The sequence below is a fragment of the Battus philenor genome, unplaced genomic scaffold (assembly GCF_028537555.1).
Source record: "Battus philenor isolate CCGP_79_NKW_IND1 unplaced genomic scaffold, ilBatPhil1.0.hap1 SCAF_15, whole genome shotgun sequence".
Lineage (NCBI taxonomy): Eukaryota > Metazoa > Arthropoda > Insecta > Lepidoptera > Papilionidae > Battus > Battus philenor.
This window is the reverse complement of record NW_027181677.1, coordinates 6,357,520-6,381,010: the sequence shown is the minus strand read 5'-3', so window position 1 is coordinate 6,381,010 and position 23,491 is coordinate 6,357,520. Positions and strand designations below refer to the sequence as shown.

At 31.2% G+C, this 23,491-nt stretch overlaps 1 protein-coding gene across 4 annotated transcripts in view; it reads right to left on the bottom strand.

The window, feature by feature from the left end:
* Nucleotides 1–23,491, bottom strand: part of for (cGMP-dependent protein kinase for) — a 161,404-nt gene that overhangs the window by 44,466 nt on the left and 93,447 nt on the right. For all 4 annotated transcript variants that reach the window (XM_068761739.1, XM_068761742.1, XM_068761741.1 and 1 more), the window contains exon 3: nt 9,188–9,354. In XM_068761739.1, the coding sequence (XP_068617840.1) occupies nt 9,188–9,354 (167 nt within the window). The remainder of the gene's footprint in view (nt 1–9,187; nt 9,355–23,491) is intronic.

Genomic DNA, 23,491 nt, shown 5'->3' with positions numbered 1-23,491 from the left:
ATGCATTTGTATTATAGCACGTATCATCTCAATTTGTTCGGGAAGCATTCTTATGGGTGGAATTAGAACGTGAAGTGTTTATTTTTTCTTTCCTCGTGATGGAAAAAGAAACAAAATGTTTAAGATAAAGTTAAATTTGGCGTGAAGTTGTTGAATGAAGTATTTTGAGTAAAGATAATTATGTATATGCTATTAATAATATAAAAGAATAATGAAATGACCCTCTTTTCGAAAGATTTCTAACGATTCATTCAATTGTCTAAAATCAAGATTTTTTTTGTAAATTATATGTTCAAATAAAATTAGCATAAATTACAATGTTTTATTCCTATTTAAACAGAACATTTTTGTTCGTCATCTAATCGGAGCGTCATTATTAATTTCACTATATTTTCAAAAAGTTCTATAAACATTTTTAAAGCATAGGAAGTTCATTTTAAAGTGGCTAAATGATTTATCATACTTTAGCAAGTATTAAGAATTTATACAAAATAATATTATTTGTTGATTGGTTAATTTCATAAAACAAAACAAGGAATATAGATAAAAAAAATCTGTTTTAATTTCGATTTCAAGTCGACCAAATTTTTACAATGATTAATTTTACAATAATTGATTGTGTTCTTTTTAACTTAAACCAAAAAATATTTTTATAGATCTATTTTCAGTCGCTCTGTAAGATGTGATCACACTGATGTATGTTATATTAATTTATTTGTTCTAGTGGAATGCGACGGATCTGATAAAAAAAAACTTCGTCACTTTTCACCAGTTCGTCAGCATTACTAGCACATAAAAACCTGCATTTTGTAATCTGCGCCATCGTTCACACAATAAAGCCGAGCTTGAGCCACATTAAGGCCAATAATGTAGGTAGGACCATTCGCCTTAAACGAGCGGAACTTAGTCGAAAATTGCCTTCATACCAAATGGCGTTTTTATAAAACACAATTGAGTTTCGTTATGATTGCTTGTTTGCTATTACAACAGAATAGATTTAATAACTATTTCGTTTACCTTAACAAAAGTTTCGGTATGAATTACAAAAAAGGAAATAAAATATCCAATAATTTGAGCAAAACATTTTGTATTGTTATCATCGTAAATTCAATTTTAACAATTTAGTTTCTTAATATATTTTGACCAATATATACAGAATGATCGGTACACCCATATCTAAAAATTTATGACAGAAACAATAAATAATGTAATGATTATAAATTAAGAAAAAGCGTTGACCAAATTCGGATTTACACACATTAAAATTTATTATTGTTTATTATCTATCCCTGCAGACTTTGTTCCATCAGCGACACATCGCACATAAACTTGTACGTGGTACAGTCTTTTAATGAGTTGGCCCGAAACATTGTCTTATCCCTCAAGGCATTTAACGGTCTTTAGAGCTAAGACAGCGACTTAAAATAAAATACTGCAGAAATTATGTTCGTATATATATATAAATTAAGCTGAATTTATAAGAAAAATTGTAAATAATAATAAAACGCTGCCGTGACTCGCAGCTGGGAGAAAAAAGATCCGTATCAAATAGCGGCAATCCTTCTCAAGTAAACGCGAAAAAAACAAAATGTAAACAAAACACCTTAGCGATACAAATAATAATTAATAAAAAAATGCGATTCGTTTCCAGGCGCGGGCTCTCGTCCCCGCTTCAGACAGACCGATCGGAGGCTGGATTCGTATCCTACTTTAGATTGCAGATTGGGCCTCGCTGCCATCCCAAGCCGCACAAACACATACATAACACTTTACATTTACACGTGTACAGCTGCTGCTTTCGTGCGAATGTGCAACTGGAGTACGTCTGATCCAGAAATAAATTTTTGTAAGTTCACGGACCCTACTATTCCTTAAACTAACAGCCAAAGAAACAGTGAAAGCCCTTCTGGCTTATAGCGAAAACATCAACAGAAATAATTATACAGACTTAGTACTGCCAGAAGTTATGTGCCTATCACATTCCAATAGAGCACAAAATATAGATAGCATCGAGTAGTGGTATTCGAGTTGTAGAGGGTTAAGACTTGCGATCGAAGTTGCAAGTTAGATTCCCGGGATACGATATTATACAATTCACAATGTGCATTAATTATATGTGAGCAGCATCCTTTGCATATCATAATATTATATTACGATCGCCAATCGCGATTATGATATGTCCTCCTTAGATATCATTAGCGCAGTCGGCAATCAGTGGGCATCTATGGGCTAAAATGACGATTTCAATAGAAAAAAATAATTTAATGTAACCTTTTTTAGATTGATCGGTTCATACAGCGTGATGGGAAATATGTGTCAAAGCTCGTAAGTTTTTTGCTATATATTCACTTTTTAAGCATTTGCACCTAGATGCAATCAACCTGTATATGTGCAAATTTGTCTAAGGTTTTTATAGTCTTGGTTCTTTATTGTCTTTTTATCATATGTACTGAAGCAACTAAATTTTATTATGCATCAATCTTGAAGAATAGCAACAATGATTATTATTATTATAAAATTATCTAACACTATTTACATGGCTCTCGGTAATTTATTTGGTGAAATATTTATTATATTGAAATAATCAGTGGCGATACAAAAGAGAAATATCATATTATTCCTAAAATTTTATTAACGAATATGATACTTTATACGTTTAAATTTATAATAATTTTTAAATTTCATCTAATTTTCGAACATTTCCGATTAAGAAAATCGAGATATAAGCAAATATTTATCGGTTAATTCATAAGAAATCTTTCTGTTTCAGTTTGCAGAAAATCTTAAAATATTACTATTTAGATTTTACATTGTAGACCAGCATATTTAAAAGTACGTAGCCCTCTCACTCTGGCTAGGTCAATATGCAGGGTTTCTCTACGAGATGGAATCAGAGATGAGGAGATCCTTAGATGAACGAAATTAACCGACAGCCTGGAAGATTGAAAAGTTGTAGTGGTATTTGCAGGTCATATAGCGCGCAGAACTGATGGCCGCTGGAGCCTTTAGGTTCTCAGTTTAAAGTCCTCAGAAGACGCTGAATGCAGGCTACTTATAGCCTGTCTTATTGAAAGTCTACGTTCTACGGCTGAAATGATGATGATAATGACAATATTTAACTGACGCAGATCTAAGGTACAGATTCTTTCGAAATTTTTTTATTAAAAGACATACAGCGTAAAATCATTTGAATTCCAAGATATTTTTATCTTTACACTGTAGCTTTTAAAAAAAAACATAAACCACAATGAAAAAAGTTGTTTATCACAGCGATAATTCCAATCAGCGTTTAAAATCTTAGCACGCCATGTAAACGATAAAAGAGTATAGGAGAATGTACATCATTAAATAACTTCGCGGGTGACAATGTTGCCTGTAATGGTTAATAAACTGTCACGACCATAATGTATAAAGCTCGATTTGTTAACATTTATGTGTATTAAAATGTAAATCATATAATAATATAGTGAGGCCGCTTTTTCACTGTATTACGAAGCTGCCTGATCATTCTCGTTGACAATTGATGCCAGCAATTAATGCTGCTAGCTATACTCTATTTCACGTTCACTGTCTTTTATTCCGATGTGTAAACATTGAACATGCTTATGTTTTTGCCAATTTAACAAATTGAATTGTAACTTTTTAGTTTTACATGGAAATGTTTTAAGTGTGTATTTTGTGTGTTTTATGACAATATCAGAGGTCAATTTAAATTTCTGACTGCTCAACAATTAAAATTCAGCCTCATTAAGCGTGTTGATAACTAATTAATTATTTATTGTAATGATATACTACTGCGATCAAAAAGTAAAAAAGGAAAGAAAGTGATTTTTTTTTCACTAGAATAAATAAAATTACAAAAAAAGTACATTTTATCACATTATTAAATGTTTATTGTAGAAAACTGCGGAAATATATGTGGCGGTTGTTGTCTTTAAAATTACATTTTAATGAAGATGAAAAGTTAGAGTATACAAGAAAGAAAAATCTACTAAATTAATAACTAATGAAAAAATAATGTCAAATTCAAACAAGATTTTACACAAACAACCTCTGAGCTTCACAGCAAGTATACGGTAGAACTACCATAGTCTGAAGCTCTCAAACCAACACGCCTCTTTGACAAAGAAATATATGGGACACACGAGAAAATTTAATAATATAAAACATTGTAAGTATTAAAATATCGCATCCGCTGCTTTAACAGAAGGCGCTCGAAGAAATAAATAAATCAAACGTATTTCAAAGGAATCACTTTATTTAAGAAAATGACCAATAGATAGCCACTTCCGCACATGCAGTGGTAGTCGTGCAATGAAATGCACCGCCCGCCAGCCTGTTGATAAATGCGTATGCAGCAAACAGTGCGAATCACACAACCGCCACCACCAAATTACTCAATACGTGTTTCACCCCTCCACGGGGCATCTTCAGTAGCCACGTTACACCGATTAGTGCCAAACACAGAGTCTGTGTTAGCACTAATCGGTGTAATTTGGCGGGCGGTGCATTTCTTTGCACGACTACCACTGCATGTGCGGAAGTGGCTAAATATTGGTCCTTTTCTTACTCAGGATGGTAACGCCTGACTCTATTAAAAATTAAATCACTTTATTTATTTATCTTAACGATGAACAATGATTACAGCATTTTTTTTTCTACCTTGTACACCAGTAGACTTTAGTACCAATCCGATTAAAAAATATAATTTAATTCTACAGTACTACTTATATTGTATAAAATTTTTTTGGTTATCACTTTCATGAATTGCAGGTGTTTTTTTTCTAGAGTCGTCAAAGGTTTGACATCAAGAGTCATGTCTTTTGTTCAACTCTGTGGTTTGTACGGGGGAAAATATTCAGCAGAGCAACACTTCTGGTGATTTTCATTACAAGTTTCGACTTTTTATTACCGTTACCGAACAGAAATGTTTTTGTATTTATAGTTATCTGTTAAAGAATATATGTTTATTATGAGAGATATCGTCGTCATCGTTTATGTAATATATTTACGCATAAAGTATAACCATTATTCAAACGTAGTAATTATGTTACCCACTATCAATCAATATTCATAAACATTAGTTTCATAATATTCTAAAACATAACGAGGACAAAGTAATTAAAACAAATAAAAGTAATACTTGATTAGTTTTTTTCTTGAATATGAGAGACTCTTACATAAGAATACTACATAAAACAATTGATCCTTCGGTACATTCTTTTGCAAAAGTGATAATAAATCAATGAAATAAAATGATCATGAGGACTTTCACTTCCAACACTTCGACATCAATATAACCCGACAATACGTACTCCAACAAATTCAAATCTGATCTGCAGTTGCAAGGTCTTATCCGCTACCGTCAAGGTCGTGGTATCTGTCACTGTTAAATTTTTTGTGCGAATATAAAAAGCATTTTTGTGTGAAAAATTTTTGTATACTTATTAAATCAAATGGATTATTCGTGACAATAATGATAGAAATACATTCGTCAGTTGTACGGAAATGTCACAACATAATAAATAATATCATTAATTTACATATTATAGACGTCAATACGAAAATGTAATTTGATTTTGTCTTAAAAATAACTTGGTTATAAAATAGTTTAGTTTAGTTAGTTAGTTTAGTTTAGTTTGAATTTAACACACGAATTTTTGTTAGAAATCGATTGAATTATTTAAAATCTTACAACGGAATTAACCTAATCAACCGTAAACATACTAAACATAATTGTTTCCAGCGGATGAACACCAATTAGGTTTAACAAATACGATGTTTTAAGGTCTATTAATACTTTAATTACGAAGTTAAATTTTGCATAATTTTTAGTTTTTTTTTCTAACTTTCTAAATTGAGGGCACAATATCCACATTTAATATGAAACAGTCTTTAACGCAAAAGTGCCAAGCATATCATTACGGAAACTTGAAAATGTTACGCTGGCACGGGTTAGTCACCCTTTCAGGATTAAAATAACTACATCAGGGTTTTAAGGGTGTTGATATATCGTATGAACTATAGAAAAACCGTCTACGCCAATGTGTCAAACATTATTGGTAAAGAAGATCGCTGAATAAAAAATAATTCAGGGATTTTGTTCGATTAAGGGATTTCAACCAGAAATTGAGTGAAGTGAGGAAGCCTTGAGTCAATAAGGGATGTAGCTCCACAAGAAGTAAGAAGGAATTTCATCCGGAAATTAATTAAATACACTCTATGAGGTGTCATAGGTTTAACACGGCCAACTAGAAGTGAAATTGGACGCAATGGCAAGGAAGAAAAAGATTTTCACGATCACATATATGATATACAAAATTGTAAACATCTCGAGAATAGATTATTAGGGAGAGGTGTGGTAAACGCCAATGCACTGCAAAGCGCCCACCTTAAAGCTTATCACGAGGGTCAGCAGACCTGAGCACAGTACGCGGTCCCCCTCTCTACTAAGCGACAAGGACAAGCTAGGTGAATCTTTGGATTGCTAAGAAGTTACTCCTTAATTTCAAGCCCGTTGAAAAGACAAAATAATAGAGTTGCATCTATTCGAACACGATTCCCATCTATTTGTGAAAGTTATTTATTCTCTACTCTACTCTCTACTCTAACTCTACATATAATAGTTTCTCTAGTTCTTTAGACATGTCACTTGTAATGAGAATTTAACGGAACGTTTGGTGAACGGAAGGCAAGCGATCTCATGAACGCTCTTCAACAAAATGGACAGAACTTATTAAAACTGTAAAACCCAGTAAATTAATGTTCTCGCTTCAGCAGCTGGGACTCCATAACCGACAAGGGTATGACTAACCACTCTGACAAGAGTGCACGACTGAGAAGAATAGTTTATAGTAGTCATTTGTGTAGGTAGGCAAGTGCAGGCCAATTTAACATAAACTTGGATATAATTGAGCCATCATATAAAGACATTCTTCAACATAAAAAAAGGTTATGAAGATTCCAAAGGCATCACTATGCACAACGATCCTCAACCGTGTCTTGTGACATTTATATTATCAAAATATCACCGGATCTACTGCTCAACTTTAGTTTGTATGTCAGATAAAATTTAAGATCGCTTTATTGTATTCCATTTTTAAAAAATCGGGAAATTAAAAATTGTACATCGCCCGCTCCCACATTAATGTTATGGTAGCAAGACGCAAGTAAATTGTTTCATTTGTAGTATATGATTCACACACAACAATGACTTTGATGTTGCCCTTGCTTAACTTCACCTTGAGACGGCAAAGGTGGCGAGAATTGAACTATTTTGTAACTCTGATGTCGAACCGTGTTATATATGGTGTTTGTAATTGTTAACAAATTGATAACTTCTACTACTTTAATTTACTTTAACTTTATAATGAATTCATAAATTCTTATTACATCATGCACCTTGTCATCATTTATCATGCTTAATTTACTCGCGTCTTGAGCACGTCTTATATATATAATTCTTTGTGACATCATCATCATTCTATCCATAGAACGTTCACTACTAGACACATGACCCACTTAAATTTCTAATAGGACCAGTAGAAAGCGCTTTACATCCTGCATCTTCCAAAAACAATGACAATATAGTCTGTCCAATGTAAGGGTGGACTTTTTACTTTGCACGTTGAGCTTACCAGTCCGTGGTCTTCACTCCCAAACAATGTATTAAAATTATTATCAAAATCCTATCCAAAAATAAATTGATATGAAAATTATTTGTGGGTGGGCATGTCAAGTCGACTCGTACACCGTTTTAGATAATTAAATTTGCCTATATATTTCAACCGCCCCTATGCGAGCTTAATGAACACCCTGTACCGCCCTTGAGTGAAGAATTTCGTAATACTTAGCTGATCTCTACTTGGCAAAAGGAATATTTTTATTAAATTTCACGTCTCTCAGTGCTATGGTTACAGAGATATCGTGATGAGTCAATACATAAATGAAAATTTCCTATGTATATATATAACTAGTAACAATATATAATTATGTTATACAGAAAATACAATAATAGGGGGCCGAAACAAGCATACTACACATTCTCGCACTGCTCAGCTATTTGATACCAGCAATATTTGTTTTATATTTTACTTAAGATTCGAATAAGGTTCATGTGAAGCAGTAAAAGATCTTCATAAGTTTATTTTAAGTTGTTGCTATTATAGGGAAGCGCAATTTAAACAAAGTATATATCTTACTTTCTTTTGATGTATACAACGATTGAATTCTAAGCGGCGGTTGTTGGATCAGAAGGTTTGAAGGTACGTAATGTTTACCGTATGTTACCGAACTGTTTCACTTTTGGCCGCTTTTCCTTGTTTCCTAATATAGTTTCGAACACAAGCGCACGTGTTATGAAACTTGTGTGCAAATCTAGGTTAGAGTGCATCTTGTACATCTTCCACTAAAATCCGTATAAGTTTATTAAACTTCCGCCATATATCTATTCGAATACGCTGTAGATGGGGCCACGAGGTCATTGATATGTTAACTATAAATAAATTTACTATCTTAAATAATTCATTGTGAATAAAAATAAGATTATGTTTAATATATTCATAATTATCATAATACTTGAAAACTTGAATATTATTATTGCCCCATAAATAAAAAACATGTTAATTATTACACATACAGAATATTTAAAAAAATATTTCACAGTTAGAATTAAGAATCACATGACTGTAATAATTTTATCAAATTAAAACTTTTGGAGGACAAAAAATATGAAAAGAATTGAAAATAATAGGTGGAAAAAACATTTTTTTTTTGTATTTTTCGTGTATATTGTGAAATTTTTGCCGCCTCGTTTAAATTTTTAAAAAAATTTATGATCTATTAAGCGCAAATAGTAAAAAGGCACAAAATATCAATATAGCCAACTAAAACCGAACAAATATATTAAAGATTACAAAAAAATGTAGTAAGAATTATTTTTTCTAAATGCGAAGCTTATAGTTAGGGTTCGCTAAATACAATTAATGTAAAAAAAAACTGTTACGGCGCAATTTTTTCCAATGCCTATTTCAATTGATGCTAAGGGGTTATGGACAGATAATTTTTCGTTTATAAATTAGCACTACAATGCCATCTATAAATAACGATATAAATAAAACTTCAAACAATGGACTCTTTAGTTCTGCTACTGCATACTAGAGGGCGCTTAATAACAAAATAAACTTACCTTCCATAACATACACAATACTGCCGATGTCGCCTTCTTTGATAATCACGCTGCCCGCTGCATATTCTACTGGATACATGCAGTCAACGATTTCACGTATTTGCGTCATCTCCAAATTCTTCATGAAGTCGTTGTCTAAAATTGCGCTTTTGATCAATTCCCGAGATCTGCAAAAAAAAATTTGAGTGATTACTTTACATTTTAGTTCTTTTGTTAAGGATATAAGGATATAATGATTTTAAGTTGAACGTTAACATAATTGTTTAAAATGAAACAAGGATTGTCAATAATTTATTGCTGTAGACAACTACGGAGTTTTTGTTTTTTCTGACTATTACATTGTACATATTTTTTTTCTTTTGATACACGCAGTCTTTTCTAGACTGTATAGATACGGGAAAAAAAACACATTAGCTGTCATTTGCGTGGCATGAATGATATCTTACATAATATGATGAATATGGTTTAAAAACAATGTTAATATTCATAACACTAGTGGACTGTAAACTTAAAAAAAAACATCAAATTTGATTGCATGTAAATAAAAATGTCATTCTTTGTAATAATCGTTATTCTTCTTATAACAAAAAAGTCGATGAGTTGAGTCATACTCCTACAATTGATCAGTCAATAACAATTTATGATAAACAGTTTCTAAGGAAGCTGTGTAAAGAAATATTTATTGTATTCATTGTAATCTTCTATCAGTTGAGAGGAATTGTATACATTGTTGATGTTGCTTGCAATTAGCACTCGTATCTGACGCAATTATGTAAATGTCAAGCAATGGACATAGAGCTTGAACAATCATACAAATGTAAAGGAAAACATTGTACTTCACTTTAATAAAATGAAGGGGTATATTAATACTGTAAAGCATTTGGTAATCAAATTAAGATTAAAATTAGAAACTGTGACACTCGTACAAGCAGCCAAAGTATATAAATAAAAAATAAATGTGTTGTATTTTAATTAGAAATTTCTTAATTTTATTATCTTTTGATTATTTGACGCGGAGATGAGCTTGATGACTTTTTTAACCGACGGGCCAATAAAATTTTTCATAGTCGCACATAAAGTAACTTAATAATAACGTACAAAACTTTATTTATAACAAATATCACAATTAACAAAAAAAAAGTTAGAAGAAAATGCAAAATGTTCACCGCTGTTTTTTAGGAACAAGATGATTAATATAATCCGGAAATGAGTACGACATTTACGCGGATTTTTAATTGCGCAGCAGTCCTAATCGATGGTCCTATAGGAAATCTATGGGGGAATAGAATATATGATAAGGATAACAAAATTGAGAAACTCTCCATTTGTTTCGTATTGGTCAAATGTGCGCTTACCGGGCTTTTAATAGATTCAAAAAGTTCTTCTGGTACAAAATGACCCATCCATTAACGTAGTATTTATACAAAAAAGGCGATCAAAGAAGTAAAGGAAAAAAAATTGTTAGATAGAGTAAAACACGCTTCAAACGCCATAGAAATTTATACCTTAACTTTAATGTGTCTTGCCATCAAATTAAATTTACCATCATGCAATAAAATAGTATTATTTTTTTTCTTAAGCATGCTCTCTTATAAATATTGATTTAGATAGAAACGTAGCAACTAATTTGCTTCAAACTTTATTACATTAAAAATACTCTAGTCAATGAGTTCCCCAGAAATATATGAAGAAATATTAGCTTTTTTCAGGATATGCAGTCTACGGAACAACATGTGGACGTTCCTGAATATTTTTTTTGACGGTGACATTTACAGTTTCATAAGGTTGTAGGCGGTACAAAGCTTCAGAGAAGAGGGTTCACTCTCTCTTTTTAAGAAAATCTCTGTTTAATCGTGAGCGCGAGTCATCTCATGAAGTATTTGCAATAGAAACATTATGTTTTTTATCTATTATATTAACTAAGATTCCTTTTACACAATAAGTTTCTGAGATGGTTATCCGGAGATTTATCTGTTCAAATATCTCGGGAGCGTCTTATCATCGCACTTTTGCGACCACTATGCTCACAACCGTATCAAATTTATTTCGATACATATATTTACTAAAGTATATATGTATACATAATAGTTTTTTACGAAGATGGTGAAGATGACGAATGTAAGATAAACACACGAGTTCATTTATTCTTATACATTACACAGATTATATAAATTTATTAATGACAAAATAAAACATAAGAAGTTCAAAACAATAATAAACATTCATTATATATTAACTAACAAAAATTAACAATGATTAATAATACCTAATGTTGACATACATGTCTAAACAATGAGTTGAGAAGCACTTTAACAAATGACGGATTTAAATCGTCGATTTCACGCTAAAGCGCGTCTTTTGTATATTGGTCCAATGAAAACGATCTCGCACAACCTTAAAGCTATTAGTGTTCCACCGGTTGCGTGTGATTGTGTTTGATCAATACAGCCGTGTATAATGTTTGATCAATTGCGTAAAGGAATAAAATAATGACTAACAAAAAAAAAGAGACCAATGACCTGACATAAAGTAAATACTTATTTTATAATATTTGCAAATAAATGTTATTCAACTAATAAATGTAAGATACTTTAAAACATTTGTCATAGTATATTGTCATTGAGTGGTGCAAGTGGCAGCGCGTGGGTCACAAAGCGCATGCAACAGATGGCCTCTAGGTCCTTAAGATTCTGGAGTAAAAGCAACGGAGCAGCATGCGCAGCGTTGGACCTCTACCCACAAAGTGGAAAGACGAACATATTAAGGTTGTCCGGAAACCCTGAGATGTAGAGCGCTTCTAATAGATCCAGTAGGAAATTTATAAAAGAGGCATATAGCAGTAGAAGTTATCATTATGACCATGACAAATAGAAAAACAACAATCAAAGACTAAGTAATAACTTAATTTTTGTTCCGTGCAAATATATTTTGCAGTATTAATAAATATAAGTCAGTTTTAACTTCTTTTTCCATATCATACAGCAAATGACGGGCAAGATTTCCACTTAATAGTAAATGACGAGCTAGATTTTAAAATGGCACCCTTATTTAAAAAAAAACACAACGCTTAAGTAACGTATATGTCAGTTCATAAATAATTGTTTATTACTTATATTTACGACAATTTATTTTTAACAGTATTTCATACACAAAGTTTAACATTATAGTATAAATAAATCTAACCTAACCAAGTAAATATTTTAAATATTATTAGAACTATTTTTGATGGGAAAAAAATGACGTTTCAGACTATGGATATCATTTACATGTTTTAACATATCTGAGCACCTGTAAAATATTTCTTGTAAGAAAGTGAGTTCTACAAAATTCAGAAAATATGCTCAATTGTTTGTTCTCTAGCGTCAGCTACTTTTCCACTCACATATTTGGCGTCAACAAATTGAAGAGTGTACCCGACACGTCCGATTAGAATCATAAAATATAACCGTCCAATATCTCGAGAGTGCCAATTAATTAAAAAATGTAAAGGAAAATATGTATACACCGCCACCTTGACTTGTCTTCGCCATGACTCGCCGTAGCTATGAACCACACTGACCATTTGATCAAAGGTTATCTATACAAATAAATTAAGGCTTGAATACTAATAAAGCAATGCCTTAAGACGTAATTAAATTTTATACACGTATCTTCAAAATATTATAATCGAGCATTTACGCTCGAATATCTAAAAAAAGACATTTCATTATACGAGTATGTTTCTAAAGGACTCATTGACTAGAGTATTTTTAATGTTAATTCTTAGAGAGTTGCTCAAGAATAAAATAATGCATGTTTTTATTGTATATTTTGTTGCGTGATAGTAAATTTATTTTGTTACCAAGACACATTTATACAAGAATAAATAAACAAAGAATTGACTGACCTTACTTTAAATATGATCGATTTTTTTGTTTCAAGAAATTGATTTTTATTAAGATTTAGTATCGGAAATTAAATTCATGTACGTATGTAATTTTCCGCACATTTATTCTATCGATGGATATTGTTACAAAGGATAAAAAAATATTTTACATAAAATATTTATTTTCTTAATGTTTTTTAGTTTATATATTACAGTTCTTATTACTTGTCGAAGCCAATCTTTGATACGTCTTTGTTGATAGGACATTTAAAAACCGTACTAAGTAATTCCAAGGTTAATTTATTAAAATGTATGACATAAAAAATGATTAATTAGTTTAAAGTTGGTTAAAATTGGTTACATACACATCATGCAAAAAGCACCTAATATTTGTTCACATTATCCACACATCAGTGACTGCTTATTTACGTCATGAAAAGAATGTTAAAACAGCCAAATTTTATAGAAACTATTGTCAGATTAAGATCCACTATAATGACATACTACTTAAAGATAAAATGGTTCCAAACGCGCCTTGATCTGAGAGGTGCCCACAACTAATCCACGATAAATATATCATACAGTGGAATATACAAGTTGATCGGTTATGTATGTCAGAGTTTCAAATGCTTTCACACCTATTTCCAAACATCCTGTACAACTTGATAATTCTGGAATACGTTACATTAACTTATTTTTATTATTAAAAAGCGACAGGCCATTAAATAACTTCTGACAGTATTCTGCGTAGACAAATAGTAAAGAAAAAAAATTATTATATAATAATTCGAATTTTGAAAACGTTGTTATTTTTATTATCAACTTTAAATTAACAATGCCTGTTTATTCTACCATATTCATTGAGAAATCTTTCACTGTAGTCGCTGTCAGACTATAGAGTGAATTACCAGAACCAATACACTGCACTAAATCGCAGTCAGAATTTAAAAGGATGGTAAAAAAGCACTTCCTTGGCCTCTGAAAGATGATATTGTGTAACATTTGTTATTTATTCGTATTAATGAAATACATTTTTATTATGTTTTTATATGTTTATACACCCTGAACTGCCCTCTCCATGACTCTCGTCTCCATCGAAAGATTGTCTGGCAGACATCGCCTTGAGCGGTAAGACCGCCTTTTATACCTCTATATAAATTATTCCTTTCTTTAAGTTATTATCTAAGGTGTACAGTGAAGTGCAAATAAAATAAAATATCCCTGGAACGATTGATTTTTGGATAAGATGAATTTTATAAAATATGCTGTACATTCGCTCCTTAAAAGTATTTACATAAACAACCAATCAGCCTGTAGATGACTATTGCTTTCGTGTACTGTACTTATCTCAATCGAGATAACATGTCCATTGCTTTTTGTTATTCACGTATATTGTAGTCGTGATCTTTAATTTAAGACAGTTGCTAAATTGCATAGTTAGGTGATTTTTATCTTTTTTAGTACCATACGCCAGCGGCATAAAAATTAATGTTTCTAACATAAAATATTCCGGCCCGTACTAGTTTCTAATGTTTATGGAGTTAGACTGCAAATTAACAATGACGAAATATAAAATGATTCACATACAAAAAGTTTTTAAATGTAAAAATTATTTATTTGAACCTGCCTTAAAGATTTCTAAATAATTATACATGTATAAATATTTAATAAAGCTGGTAATCTTACGGTTGCGTCGCTTTATATCTATAATAATGTTATGTTTGTCCGCAAAAACTTTCAAAATTATTTAAAAAAACAGTCATAGACTCGATGTTAATACAAGGAATAAAAATAAGGTATAAGCTCCTAGCTTTTGTCTTGAAAAGTTAAATAAATCGTTTCTGGCACAAGATATACGAGTACGTATGTGCAATAAAACTTCACAGCCCAATAAAGATCTGCCACTGGGGAGATTTAAAACCAATGTTAGGAAAATATTATTGAAAAAAGCCTATTCTATTCAATAAATCTACACTCATGTTAATGAGTGAAATTAAATATTGTTGATGCTCATTCAAGAAGCTAATTATTGTCAAGCACTCTTTCTAAAACTGTATTTCTAAAGAGTAACTTTTTTTAGCAGAACTGCTTTTCGAGCCGGTGGTTGTCCTGTAAGGACGTCTATGCCAACATTTTATGTTGACTATCTATTAGAAAGTTTTTGTAATAGCCTGTTCGAATAAATAATATTTTGATCAAACTTAAATATAAATAAATTATTACAACTAAACTATTATACCTTTCTAACTAAATTATTATAACTTTCGCAATGCCTAAAGGAGCAATCTTTCAATAAACACATCTTGTATTTTTCGTCTTTCAATTGCAATATCACTACACTGTTGCTTTAAACAATATTAAATTTCCATTCAAATTACTGCATCATCAATTCTGATATATTGAAAATTATCTTAACATTCTATACTGGTTCATAATCTTATAATAGCAAATAATGGTGCCAAGGTTTAGAGCTACCCACGAATTCAAGCCGAGTTGGGCGTCACGGGGCTCCCGTATCGACCTTCCACTCAATAGGCGTCACTTTCATAGGTGTCCTACAGCTTAATTAATTTAGAGAGATATAGATTCCCTTAGCGCTCTGCCATCTTAAATACTTGTGAAAAAAGGCAACAGACAAAAATAATTAGTCAATGAAAAAAACACGTACACCACTCATTCATTCTCAATACTCATTCTCCAAACGAAAGCAATTAATTACAAGCGAACCAACAAAGAAATCGTCGCAAACGCAATCAGTACATACTAAAGACAACCGTATGTCGTGATACTTGCCAAAGGCGAGGACAGATAATAAAGTTCGAACATAATTATACCAAATGGGTGCGTGCGAAGGCACACCACCTAACACACGTCGGCCTCGCGCGTACCGCACCATAGCGAGTGTATGGAAGAAATTCAATCGAACTGATTGATGAATGACGTTTCGAGCGCACCTGTTCTTGATAGCGTGAGTCAGGTTTCATTAAATTATCACTGATTTATAGCGTTCATGTTTTAACAATATACAATGGTAGGTTCGACTAATTAAAAAGCAAGAAATCGTATAATTCTTTATTTTAACCGATGTTAATAGACCAACGTAATCCCACAAAGCTTTTTTCTATTACTATCAACCATTATACATGCAAAACATACGGCAGGAATTTTTGAGAACATCGCCACAGCTTTTTATGTATGTATGTTGCAAATGCTTATGGAGAATGTAGAGAATCTAAAATTTTATTACAAAAGCGAGATATTAAAAAAATGAAATTTTTCTTAAAACGTTTTTTACATTTTAATCAATCTCTTTTCTCTATGGAATAGAAAACTATTTTTTTAAAATCAGTATAAAGGTAGGTTGTTTTGGAATATAAACAAAATGGAAAGGATAATTAAAAAAAACAATCGACTTCATGGTATCACATATACGCCCAAAATCTGTACTGAATCACAAACTCCTTTTGAAGTGATAAAAAAAAAGTATCAATGAATATTTACTTTATGACTCAATACAACTATTGAGACTACCATTTATGGTGTTTAAATACAATTTGCTTTTAGCGCTACCAAACAAATAGACAAGACAAATATAGTTTTTAATACACTTTGTAATGAAATTACTATTTCATTTTAAACGACTTTTCCGTGACTAGGATTTTCTGTGCGGTCAGTTATCACTTTAATGACTTGTTTGTAAATAAACGAATATTGCTTCGTGTCGTCGCCAAATATCTCTAAAAAAAAGGTCTTAAATATTGATCTTCCCCATTTACAGTCCTTAAATTTGTACAATTTTGATAGAAAGATTGTTATATAATTATGTAATAATAAACAATCCGTGTGAATAGAAATCACACAACTTATAGAGGACTTGTCAACATTCTCTGCCCGTCAATTTAAACTATCAGTCAACCCAATAACATTAAGACTGAAGTTAATAATTAGTTACTGAAGTAATTACTAACTTCGTTTTCTGTATTAATATATTCATTAATTTTCTTAATTTTCAATAAGTATTATAAAATAAACATGCTTCTAATAATGTCTGGTAACATAAGTTATAAATATTTATATAAAACAAAAAATTAATTTATTATATATTTTATTAATATTAAGTAAAGCTAGTAATTAAGAATCTATGTCTAAATCGCTTAACCAATCTATATTAATACAAAATAATGGAGAATTAAATAATCAATCCACTTACTTTTGTGTTTTCGGTATCTTCACCAATTTCATATCATGTTCTTGACTCAACGCTGACAACGGTTCGGCTGATATGGCTGTTCGTTTTAACCTTTGTTCACCAAGAGGAAGTATTCTAGTATTTTCTAGACCGGGTGTCTTCATAACAAAACACTCTTCTTCTTGATCTGTACCGTTCTTGTGACTATCTATAATTTGCCTGGTCAAAGGTTTCACAACTTGTCTATACTTGTCTATTTCGTTTTTTAAATATCGAATCGTGGCATCTCTTTCGTCGATTTCATTTTCAAGTAGTGCTATTATTTTATCTCTTCGTTTCAACTCTTCTGTCTTTTCCATTACAAGCCTTTTCATATCCATGTATTTTTTTTCTAATTTATAGTAATGGTCGATTTTGCACTGTGTTGTATGTGTGTGGGCCATTTTTAATAAAAAAAATGTCTGACACTTTTAAAAAAAAATAAACTGTCACCTTTTTTAAACAAACAGTAATTTTTTTTTACATCACTTTAGTAATTGTGCACTCGATTTTTACAACGTTCACGAAAGCCGCTGTACGAGTTGTAACTGTTAGTAATGAGTTTTCGCTATCAACGCGATGTATCGATAGTAGCAGATAGTACATTGTACCCGACTACTCTTCAAACGATTTAATTACATGTACTTAAGAAATTATTTTTCGCTAAACATTAAAATATAAATATAGCACTCTTCAAAATACAAATACGTAACGACATTTAAGTTACTCATTGTTAGTCTAAAAAAGGTTTGCTGGTATCGATTCTATTAAAATTAAATCGATTCAAACAATAATGTATCGGAAATACATATACGGGTGATTAGTTCTAGGTTTAAAAGCTTTGTAGGGGTGAATGTAGTATTGCTCTTACACTGTCAATTATACATGAAACACTCTATACAAAAATCAATGGCTTCATAAATAATTAATAACGTTATGCTAATGTAGTAAGAAACGTTTTAAAAATTTGGATTACCACATGTTTAAATGAATTAATATTTGCTATATATCCCTGCAGATTTAGTACCGCCAGAAATTATTGACGTGTCCTATTCCAATAGAAAAAAATATTCATTGTATCATATTTCAGAATGATCACTTTATACAAGATGTTAGAAATAGGTGAAAAAATTTTAAATCTTTTTGACGACGAATGAGCATTGAATCTATCAATCCTAAAATATTTAAACCTCTCATCCTGTATATAATATCGACTACATATATTAAGATTAGTCCGTGTAAAAAATATTATTTTTAAGCACTGAATAAATTATCATTTGGTTTCCGTTCTTGCTTGATATAAATCGATAAATTTTATATTCGTTTTTAAATTTATTGAAACCACTCCGCGGCGATAATTACTAATACGTGATCGATATGAGAAGTTTGTATATAATATATGCTATATACTGGTGATTGGTTATGTTTGTAACACGTTTAAAGAGGCGATGTATAGCTCATTGTCAGTATAAAACTTCAAAGATTTTACACCTATTTCCAATCTCCCCTTTAATAGTGGTCTGTCTAAAATATGTTACATTAATTAAAGTTTTTTTTTTAAATATGATAGGCAAGGATCTTCTGATAATACGGAGTCTGCAAGGACAAATAGTAAAGAAATCAATTTGAATATGTAGTAATCCGAATTTTGTAAACGTTGATTTTAGGATAGCGTGAACCATATATAATTTGACAGCAAATGAGCTATACATTCAATCATCCTGTGTAAACTTAATCATACTGATTAACAAACAATAGAAATAACTGAAGTTACGAACGATTACGAAACATAGAGAAATACAAGGACTGTAACTAAGCGTGAGCGAGGCGAAAATAATTTGTTTAAGGTCGCCCAATCAGTGACATATCTATCATACGAGAGCATGATACCTTTCTAAGTGTTGCGATAAGGTCGACATGAGATAAATGTCAGTAACGAGTATTTGGAGCAACATATTAAACTAACCGACTCACAAACAATAGATCAACGTTTAAAGGCATTCATTAAAGTCAGGTCTAATAAGCACAAAAGGAACATATAACAGTTTCTATGTTATTTTTTTTAAAAGTCATGAGTAAAAGACGAACAATTTTCACAGAAATATCTGTCAATCAACTGATCATTCGGGACATTTTTTTAATCAAAATTAAAATTACAAATTATATATATATCTGGTTTATTTATAACCGTAGATTTATCGATTATTGATAAGATAGTACGGTTCGTTTCAATTGACGGTTGTAAAACAAGCGAATAAATGGAATTATTATGTATATGGAGTCAATAATGATCCTATATTAGTCTTACGGTTTCCGTTCTGACCTAGACCTATTTCCTTTCGTTACAGACAAACCGTGCCAGTGGTCTGCGTCATTAGTTATAACGCATGCATGCAAATACATATTTGTCAATTATATGTCAAGAAAATGAATGTTGTTTTAGACACAAATTTAACTCGGCTACTTTTGTAGCCACGTGAAGGTATGAATAATTATTAAAAACATATCGAGAAGTTAGTTAATGATTAAAACTAGTTCCATTTATTTAATATGTTATTTAACGTCTTTCTGTTATAGTTATAATCAATAGTTGACAATTCATATTCACTATTTGCTTATCTATTGTCGTCGTTTCAGCCTATAGACGCCACTACGAGGGATAATCCTCCCCCAAAGATATCAATGGCGGATATTACATAATTGTCACGCATAGCGATCGCAGTTTTGTATTGGTATGCGGTAGACGCTGCTGCTCATCTTTAAGAATCTTTTTTGTGAACAGAGGCAAACCCATAACATGCATAAAGTCTAAGTTATATGAGATTGTATCTCAGAATTCGAACACGCGACCTATGATTGTTAACACGTTCACTGCGGCTTGGCCGATTCAGCCTCATGGTAGACTTTGCACTGGTGCGGCGCGTAAAACTCGTGTTTTCTCTCTAGTGCGGCGGCTGTTTACACTCAACCGTATGAGGTATGACAAAGACAAATATAGCTTTCTTTATGTCTGCGAAGCATTGACTCAATATTGTAAAAAAAAATGATTGAAACATGAGGCAGAAAAGGCCTCAACCGCACTACTAGGAAGTTCAGCTTGAGGCTGATTCGACCTCAGCCGCACCAGCTGAAAGTTCTTCAAAATTGGGCCCGCAGTAAACGTGTTAACTCCATTCCCTACCGCTGGCTCTAATGTCATAACTGAAATTCATGGATATTTTGTCAATATGCATAGTGATTTGGTATAGCTGTAAAGGGTTGAATACGTAACCCATTTGTCAGCAAAGAAATATTACACCTATTTCCAATCAGCCTATGTAAAGCTATCACTCGCATTCCTTAGTGCTAAAATTCAGGCCAGGAGCTTTTAATATTTTAAAGTCTGCATGGACAAATAGTAAACAGTAACTAATTATATAATATTATAATGAGAATTTAGAAAACGCTTTTTCTTGTTACGTTATAATTACGTTATTTATTATTTCTGATATCATTGATCTTTGGATAAGGTGTACCTTCCTTTAATTGATATCCAAAAAGCTAATGATTCATTTCTTTGAAGCTTTAATGTATATAACTAGCTGCGAGAGAATTAATTGAAAAATAAAAACTACATCGTCTCTGCAAATTCATTGTGTAAATAAATACTTCTTTTTTGTGTATTTTTCTTTGTATTATTCCATTCAGTACAAATCATTACTCAATTATGGATTTTTTATTGATGAGCAACTCGTTACTGTTACGTCATTGAATCTACGACAAAAGTGCATCACATACGTATAATTTCCATAAAACATAATCTTCCACAGATTTGTCATCTACCAAATAATTTTTTTTTATAAATTTTATATCTTTATCTCTTTATCCACATATTTCAAAGTAATATACATACCTACAAAACCAACTAAAAATTTTATGATCTATAAATAGAAAAAAAATTACTTATTGCTTTAATGATAATTATCTATTTAACTTAGAAATTAAATGTCAAATATACAAATTTGAGCAATTTCAAATATTCAAATTTTAAATAAAACCGTATGAAGTGTATTGCGATGTGATTCAACAAAAATATCAATAAATGAAAATGTGATTACTAAATCAAGCTCTTTCAATGTACCAAAAAAATGACTATCGTAATACTTTTTATTAAATAAATCATTTTATATACGCGTTTAGGGGTCGGAGATCAGAAAGCGTTACTTTCAGTCGTCTATGCGATCAAATACAGTTTAGGTATCTAACACGGTTACACACCTGATATTTTAATAATAATAAATTTCCCTTTATCGAGCTAACATGTTACGCTGCTATCGTAATCCATTGAACCGCGTTTTATTTTATCTGAAAGCTATATAATCTTCCTATTCGCGGACGTCACGGATCGTGTCATTAAGCCTTTTTAGCTAGAGCTGACAGACTGACGCTATTTACGGAACCTGACGTTATCGGAGAGATGTAAAACGACCAAAGTCATTAGAGGAAAACACCATATTTTTACGCAATATCCGTAATGCTGTCTGTCATAAACATAACTTCTGGAATTTTGTCGGAAATTGTTTGAATACATATTAGTAAATAAATGATTTTCATTAGAAATATAGTAAAAATTATATTTGCGTACGACGATTTTAACTTGTTAATTTTACGCGATATATGATAAAAAACCTTAATAAAAATAATTAAATTTATCAATGTAAAACTGTTTTTATAAAAAGGATTCTTAAATCCTTCCAGAATCGCGCGAATGAAACGTGACATTTATAAATAGGACAGTATAATCCCGTTAACGAGACGGCAAGAAAATCGTCCAAAGAAAATAAGATGAGAGCCACCAAAAACTTCCGTTAATATCGTTAAATATAAATTAAACCGGTAAACGACATATTTGTAAGTATTGATATAAATAGCAAATTATTAAAAAAAATCTACATCGTATAATTAAGAGAATGTAACCAAAAGTTAATCACCAAGTTTTTAATTAAATATCAAAAGAATCCAAGTCTTAATTCAAATTGTCTACACGTCTATCAAAACTATCTATTCACCAAATGAGTCTACCGACCCTAAACTGAGGACATGTCGAGAATTGGGCTCAATTGAAATAAATGTCATGTCCAATTACGTCAGCCATGTCTTTACGAGTCCTCAAAACGTATTTGAAAACATAAAAATACACTTCAACCGAACTTTTAATTAGCATTTTGCACTAGCACGTCTTAGTTCCACCTTGACATACATTAGCAAACAGAAAAATGTCTCGCATCTGTCGTGGAGGTTAAAAGAAAGGTGGATGTCACCGGATAATAAAACGGCGGACGCGGTGTTTTTCTTAATTTATTATCCCATGGAATAGCGCACATAAAGCTTAACAATAGTAATATGATCCCATATTCATTATTCCTTTGCATTAATTTCATATTTTTGCACTTATATTAAATTAGGTCTGTAAAAAAAATGTTAATTCTATGACATTGGGTTCTACAACCTTGAATATGTTCTATTGAAATTCCACTTTAAAATTTTGCTTCATAGTATTTTAATGCATTACCTTGATTGAAACACATAGATCATTTATTGAAAAGACATTCGGTTTTATACTCCTACAATATTACGTTTTAGTGGAAACATCTTACCAAACAATAGATAACAGGGACAACATTGTATTAAATTTCAAATAGCTATAAAAAATACATGTAATAAATGAAAAAATTAACTAATTTTTTTTTTAAAAACCGAACTATTCATTACGAAACTCGGGTCATTTTCTCTGACATATAAATTATATTTCAGGACAATGTAATAAAATATTTGCGTTAAAAATCTTAACAACAATTAAACGCGAGAACTTTTTGTAGATCTAAATTCTTGTTTTTATTTTTTGATTGTGACAAAACAAGCTCTTCATTCAAAAAAATGTAAAAACTACGCATTAGGGCTAAGTATTACTAGATAGATATAATATAATTTAGCAAACAAAATCCAACGTATGATTGATGAGATGGGTTTTTCATTAGCACCGAAATTTAAAACGAAATGTTACGGCGCCTACAAACTGGAACACATTAATGTTTTCACACTACGATCTGAGCCAGATATTAGGGCGGTTAGACCTACCTAAATAGCTAGCTAACATTTATCATTAGCAAAGAGATTCTAGAATCGTCACAAAGTGAAGGAAACTATATAAAGCTGTAACGACTGCAATCAA